This window comes from Emiliania huxleyi (assembly GCF_000372725.1).
Source record: "Emiliania huxleyi CCMP1516 chromosome Unknown EMIHUscaffold_134, whole genome shotgun sequence".
Classification (NCBI taxonomy): Eukaryota; Haptophyta; order Isochrysidales; family Noelaerhabdaceae; genus Emiliania; species Emiliania huxleyi.
Genome location: NW_005201249.1, coordinates 260825 through 267037, shown reverse-complemented (window position 1 = coordinate 267037; position 6213 = coordinate 260825). Strand labels below are relative to the sequence as shown.

The 6213-nt window shown below is 69.3% G+C and overlaps 3 protein-coding genes across 3 annotated transcripts; 2 read left to right on the top strand and 1 right to left on the bottom strand.

Moving 5' to 3' along the window:
* Positions 1 to 128: 128 nt before the first annotated feature.
* EMIHUDRAFT_70904 (40S ribosomal protein RPS15A) lies at positions 129 to 602 on the top strand (the record flags this gene model as incomplete). Its single annotated transcript, XM_005788552.1, has 2 exons — positions 129 to 288; positions 535 to 602. The coding sequence occupies 2 exons, from the start codon at positions 129 to 131 to the stop codon at positions 600 to 602; spliced, it is 228 nt and encodes a 75-aa protein (XP_005788609.1).
* Positions 603 to 2004: 1402 nt separating this feature from the next.
* Positions 2005 to 3182, bottom strand: EMIHUDRAFT_362649 (hypothetical protein). The gene is made up of 4 exons (XM_005788551.1): positions 2886 to 3182; positions 2722 to 2795; positions 2561 to 2649; positions 2005 to 2389 (listed from the first exon to the last, which is right to left on the bottom strand). Exons 1-4 carry the CDS (start codon positions 3173 to 3175, stop codon positions 2333 to 2335), a joined length of 510 nt encoding a protein of 169 aa, XP_005788608.1. The 5' UTR covers positions 3176 to 3182; the 3' UTR covers positions 2005 to 2332.
* Positions 3183 to 3614: 432 nt separating this feature from the next.
* On the top strand, positions 3615 to 4276 carry EMIHUDRAFT_226780 (hypothetical protein; the record flags this gene model as incomplete). Its single annotated transcript, XM_005788550.1, has 3 exons — positions 3615 to 3764; positions 3830 to 3937; positions 4136 to 4276. 3 exons carry the CDS (start codon positions 3615 to 3617, stop codon positions 4274 to 4276), a joined length of 399 nt encoding a protein of 132 aa, XP_005788607.1.
* Between the last annotated feature and the right edge of the window lie 1937 nt (positions 4277 to 6213).

Here is a 6213-nt window from a genome sequence, read left to right as displayed (position 1 = left end):
GCCCCAAAAGGGGCCCTTTTCCCTCATGGGGAGAAGGGGCGCCTCGGGGGGGATAAAGGGCTTAATTTTGTTTTTTGGCCCCGACCCCCGGGCGTGAAAGGGCCCCCTTTGCCCCCTTTTCAGGATAAATGGGGGGGTTTAAGATTGGGGACGACCCCGGGTGGGAAAAAATTGGGGTAGAGTTAATGGGGCGCTTCAAAAAGGGGGGGGTCATTTGGGGGAGTTTGGAGGTTTCCCAAAAGGAAATGGAGAAGGGGGTTGTAAACCTGGGGCCTGCGGACCAGTTGGGTAAAATCATCCGGTGGAGGTGGTTGGGGGAATTTCCCCCCCCTCCCCCCCCCCCCCCCTCCTTCCTTGGGGCTCCCAATCCCAGCCCCTGCCGCCCTCACCGCCCTCCAAGTGCCCCTCCCCACCCCCTTTTTCCCTCCCCCACCACCACCACCACCACCACCACCACCACTCCCCAGCCTCCCCCTCCGGTTAAACCCTAACCCCCCCCCACCCCCCCCCCCCGGCCCGCCCGCCCCCCCCCAGGCATCATGGACCACGAGGAGGCGAGGCGGAAGCACACCGGAGGGAAGGTGCTCGGCTTCTTCTATTAGACACCCTCGCGACAGGCCCTCCGCTGCAGTGTGCAGCGCGGGGCCGGGGCGCCTCGTCTGCTCTCGCCGCGCCCCCCCTTCCCCCTCCCCCCCTCCCCTCCCTCTCCCCCTGGCCGGCGATGCTGCCGCCAATCTACCCCACGCCCACGGAGGCGCGGCGCTGCGAGGCTTTTGCGGCGCAACCGCCCGTGTGTGTGCGGCCCGGGGGAGAAGCGGTGTTGGCCAGGTCGAGGTGCAGGTGGAGAGGGATGGATGGAAGGGGCGTGTGTCGGTCGCTGAAATGATGGCCGCGCCTCGGGAGTGACCGTGGCTTGTGGGATAGAAGCATAACAGCACTAATCAAAAAGGCTTTCGTGCGCTCGCGAAGTCGCTCGCGCTCTCTCTGAAGCCGGCTCGTTGGGGCTTGGGCAAGAACCAAGCAGCGCTGCGAGCGCCGTGAGCGGATCGGTGATCGCGGATGTCTCATTGGGTAATTGAATCGTCTCGATGTGTGTGGTCGTGTGCGTGTGTGCGTGCGCTGTGCGGGGTGTGCGGATGGGTCGAGTCTCGAGAGCTGTGAGCACAGTGAGCTGTGAGCTGTGAGGAGGGCTCTGCGCGCATGGGTCGCGACCCATCGGTTCCCATGCCGCCCTAGATGCCGCAGTCGCCGGAGAGTGAGAGAGGGAAAGGCACCTGCCTCCCGTCAGGCGTCGGGAGCTTCGTGGATCTATCGCGGTCACCTCTCCGCACCAGGCTCCCGCGGGGCAGCCAAGCCACCCACGCCGCCGCCTCCGCCTCCCACGCCGCCGCCTCCGCCTCCCACGCCTCCGCCTCCGCCTGCCGCTCCGCCCCCGCCCCCGCCTCCGCCTCGCCGGCCTCGAGGATCGTCGTCGTCGCTTCCGTCGCCGTACTCGTCGTAGCCCTCGTAGTAGTCTCCGTACTCGTCGTAGCCCTCGTAGTAGTCGAGCTCGTCATAGTCCACGTACCTGCTCGCGAGGCGTGCGGCCCTGGGGCGACGCCGCGAGACACCCTCGCGAGTCGGAGAGGCGCGGGGCGCCGCATGTGCAATCTCGCGTGCAGTCTCGGCTACTCTCGCGCACCCCTCCTCCAGATACCCCTCCTCGTACCCCTCCTCCTCCTCCTCCTCCTCGCCGCCCCCCTCCCCCTCTCCGCTTCCCCCCTCCTCCCCCTTTCCCACCGGACCCGCCCGCCCCGACGCCATCACAGCGCCGCCCTCGCCCTCGCCCTCGCCGCCCTCCCGCCACGTCTCGAGCCGAAACTCGGCCGGCACGTCCGCGCCAGCCTCGCGGTAGATGTCCGACGCCCCGCCCTCGCCCGGCTCCCCCGCGCCGCCCCCCTCCGCCCACCACAGCTCCTCGCCACCGGCGGCGGCGGCGGCGGCGGCGGCGTCCGGCGCGCGCGGCGCACGCGGCGGTGGCGGCATCTGTAGCGCGACAGTGGCGCCTGCGGCGGAGAAAAGACAACCCGAGGGTACGGCCGAGGCGAGGCGAGGCCGAGGCGAGGCCGAGGCGAGGCCGAGGTGCAGCCGAGGTGCGGCCGAGGTGCAGCCGAGGTGCGGCCGAGGTGCAGCCGAGGTGCGGCCGAGGCTGGGGAGTGTTATTGGGATGTGCCGTCGGGCCGGTGCTGTCGGGCCATGCCGCGTGAGTGCGGAGATAGGTGGAGCCTCTCTCTCTCTCTCTCGCGGCTACATCTCGGCTGGGTGAGCAGTGCTGTAATTCATTCATCAATGATTAAAAGAGAGTACCGAGCTCGAGCCAGTGATCCTCGAGCTGGATCGAGCGACGCGCCTGCGGCAGGTGCGCGTCTCCCTCCTCACCGCCCTCCTCACCGGGACGGATCTCCCGTTAGCCACGCTCGGCCAAGGCGCTGCCGGGCTCAGGCTCTCGGGGTCTCGGCCAGTCTCTGCGCTTTGATTAATTAGTTCTTTAATCTCGGGGTCTCGGCCAGTCTCTCTGCGCCTCGCGCGTCAGCACCGAGACGACGGCGCGGCCTCCATCGACGAGCATCCACTCGTCCGACTCGCCCCCCTCGATGAGCGGAGGACCACCTGCAGGCCACATGCCCCAGACATGTCCTGGACGCGTCCTCGCAGCAGCCCTGCCGTGAGCGGCTCGTGCGCCAAACATCAGCACGCCGCTCTGCTTGAGGGAGTGGGAGACGGAGCGCGCGAGCGTCCGCATGTGCGAGCGCGACCTGCCGGAGGACGCGTCGTCGGTCGCCGTGGGCAGCTGTGGGTGTGCGAAGCGGGTCGTGGACGGGATGTGTCTCGGAAGAGTCTCGCACCGTGCAGAGGCGAAGAGGAACCAGTCGACGGACGGCTTGGAGGGGACGGCGCGCAGGTCGAGCACCGCCACCTCCTCGCCGCGGCCCTCGACCAGCAGCTCGGCGAGGGTGCGGACGGCATACTTTTGGCCGGAGGCGTCGCCCTCAGCCTCGGAGAGCCGCGCAAGAAGTTCGTCGGACGCTGACTGCGTAGGCGGCTGCCGCACGTTGAGCGTTAGGGCGGACGGCAACGCGGCGGCGGACTGGCTGGCGGAGGAGGAGAGCGCGCGTCGCGCCGCTAAACGCAACATAGGAATCCTTCCTCATGTGTTTCTTCTTTCTGAACTCACCACCGATGAGTGAGTCGGCGAGCAGTAGGCCGCTAGCCTGTGAGGGAGCGTCCATAGACACCTCACAAGACCCCACACATGTCACATGGTCTTGTCCGTGGGCTCACCCCTCTCCCGCTGCTCTCCTCCCTACCCTCCCTGCCATCGCTGCCCTCCCTGCCCTCCCTGCCCTCTCTCTCTCCCTCCCCCCCACCCTCCCTCCCTCGACCCTCGCTCCAGGCGCGGCGGAGGGCGTGCGGCTGGTCGAGTACACGCGCAAGCTGGTGCAGTCGGAGGGCGCCGCCGCGCTCTACCGCGGCCTCACGCCCTCGCTCATCTCGGCGACGCCAACTCCGCCGCGAGAAGAGTTGTCATGATGGTCGTGGTGCTGGCGCTGAGGAGGGGTGCTGCTGCGCAGGTGATGCCCTACTTCGCCGTCCGCTTTGGGGCGTACGACATCATGCAGCGCTGCTACGCGGGCCTGCCGCCCGACGACGAGCGGAGGCGGCTGCTCGGCACGCTCTCGCCGGCGGCGACCTTCGGCATGCTCGCCGGGATGGCGGCGTGGGCCGTCATTCTCGGGCGGGGAGCTCCCGACTATGGCCGTCGCTACTTGGGGAGGATCTCGTGCGCTAGGCGTCGAGCTTGACGTTCCCCTTCGAGCTCGTGCGGCGGAGGGCGATGGTCGGGCCCTCCGAGGCGAACCCGCTGGCCGCAATGCTCCGGATCGCGCGCGAGGAGGGGGTGCGGAGAGGGCTGTACAAGGGCTTCGGGCTGAGCCTCTTCAAGGCGACAGCCCGAGAGTGGCCGAGACCGAGATCGCCCGAGAGATCGCCCGAGATCGCCCGAGATCGAACGAGACCGCCCGAGATCGCCCGAGATCGAACGAGATCGCCCGAGATCACCCGAGAGATGCCCGAGGTGACATGCGCTGTGTTCAAGGTGGCGCCGTCGTCTGCGGTCACCTTCGTGGCGTACGAGGCGTGCTTCCGCACCCTCACGCGGCTGGCCGAGAGCTGGGAGCGCGAGGAGCTGCTCCGCGCGCAGCTCGAGCTCGAGGCGCCGGACACCGCGACGGCGTGAGGAAGTGGAGGGCGGCGTGGGGCGCGGCGCGCGCGAGAGCGCGGGCGGCGCTCTGGGCGGCGGCTGCGCGCCGTGACGGGGGCGGCCGAGGCGGGCGCTTGCCGCCAGGCGCAAGCGGCCGCGCGCACACTGTACTTGTGCGGGGGCACGCGTGATTGTTCCGGCGCAAAGCGCGTGTGTCGCCAGCTTGCGCGAGTCCTTGTCGGCCGTGGCGGCCGCCAGGGCTAAGGAGTGACCTTCCGAAAACACTTGCGTGGTGCGTGGACCGCTTCACACCTCCCTCCGCCTGGCCTCTCCTCTCGCTCTAGATCTCGCGACCAGGACCACACGAGCCACCAGCACCACACACCACACTCCACAGAGCACACCGATGTAATATGACACACATCACTCTGGGTCATGACTGACCGCCCCAGGTCCCCACGAGGTCGTCCGTGTAGATAGATATAGAAAGGCGAAGAACAGAGCCCCCCTCGCGGCGAAAACCTCGCCTGCACATTTAAAGTCACCCCCCCCACCCACCCACCCACCCACCCACACCACTAGTGAGTTCGGAGGGCCGAGCTTTTGCTATCATTCATTTTGCTATCATTCACAGCTGCAAGCCCGCCTGAGTTCGTGGGGCCGAGCTTTTGCTTTTGACATCAAGCCGACGAGTGTCCAAGGCGATCCTCTGCTTTGCGCCCTCGCCCTCGCCTCCTGCCCCTCCGCTGGCCGGCGAGAAGCGACCCCCGCTCCCATCCCACTCACAGGTGCGTCGACGCTGCTTCGTGGGCGCCTGCGCCCCCTCCACTCGTAGACCACACGCCACTCCCACCGACGCACAAACCAAGCAAGCCACACAGCCCCCGCCACTGAGTTACACATCCCCGGCGCAAATTCGGGGGCGGCGTCATCGGCGGCGCGCGCAATGCTTCGGCCTTCCCGGCAGCCGGGACGGCGCTCATCTTCCCACTACGAGAGCTTCGCTCTTCTGTCGACGACGCCTCTGCGCAGAGCGCGAGGGTCAGGCCGACTTCACCTCCGCCGGCTTGCCATCTTCACCCCATCGCCGCCCTCAATCGCCGCCAGCATCGCGATGGTCTTCATCACCGCCGCCATCATCGCCGCCGCCTTGATCATCTCCGGCATCATCATGCCCGCCGCCGCCGCACCCACGAGGCCGACGTCTTGGAGGCGCCTGCACTTTATGGTCTCGGCTGAACGGCGCGCGGCTCATCCCGACCTTCACTCCCATCGCCCGCTCCCACTTACCGCACTCGCAAACCCATCGCGAATCGACGCGCCTACCTCCCCCCCCCCCCTTCTGACTTCGCCTGCAGGTCGTGCGGCCCAGCCGCTCTCGGCAGCCCCGACTCCCTGCGTCCTGCGTGACGCCCGCTCCTTAGCCCACGCCCTCGCCATGGCGCCTTCCTCGCCGCCGTCACCACCGGTCACCGCCGCCCTCGCCGCTCCGCCCGCCCTCGGCCGCCCTCGCCACGCCCTCGCCGCCGCCCTCGCCGCCGCCCTCGCCGCCGCCGGCCCGCCGCCGCCACCCTCGCCGCCGCCCTCGCCGCCGCCGCCGCCGCCCTCGCCCTCGCCCTCGCTACCGCCAGCCCTCCGCCAGCCTCGCCGCCGCCTCCGCGCTACCTTCCGCGCCACCGCTACCCTCGCCGCCTTGCCGCCTTGCCGCGGCGCACCCTCGCCGCCCCACCATCGCCCATGTCAGCGCCGCCGCCGCCGCCGCCGCCGCCGCCGCGTCGCCAGTGCCTGCCTCCACTACCCGAGCCGACTCCATTTGCACCGCCGTCGCCCTGGCCGCCGCTGCCCTCGCCGCCGCCGCCGCGCGCCGCCGTCCTCGCCGCCGCCGCCCCCTCGGTCGCCGCCCGCGTGTAGCCGCCGCCCTCGACCTCGCCAGCCGCCGTAGCTGTCGCTCAACTTTCGCGTTCGGACTTTGT

Coding starts and splice junctions, on each gene's coding strand:
- EMIHUDRAFT_362649 (XM_005788551.1), bottom strand. CDS start 3,175: ATGTTGCGTTTAGCGGCGCGACGCGCGCTCTCCTCCTCCGCCAGCCAG. Junction 2,650..2,721: donor GAGCGGCGTGCTGATGTTTG/GCGCACGAGCCG, acceptor TGTGGCCTGCAG/GTGGTCCTCCGCTCATCGAG. Junction 2,390..2,560: donor TCTCGGTGCTGACGCGCGAG/GCGCAGAGAGAC, acceptor CACCTGCCGCAG/GCGCGTCGCTCGATCCAGCT.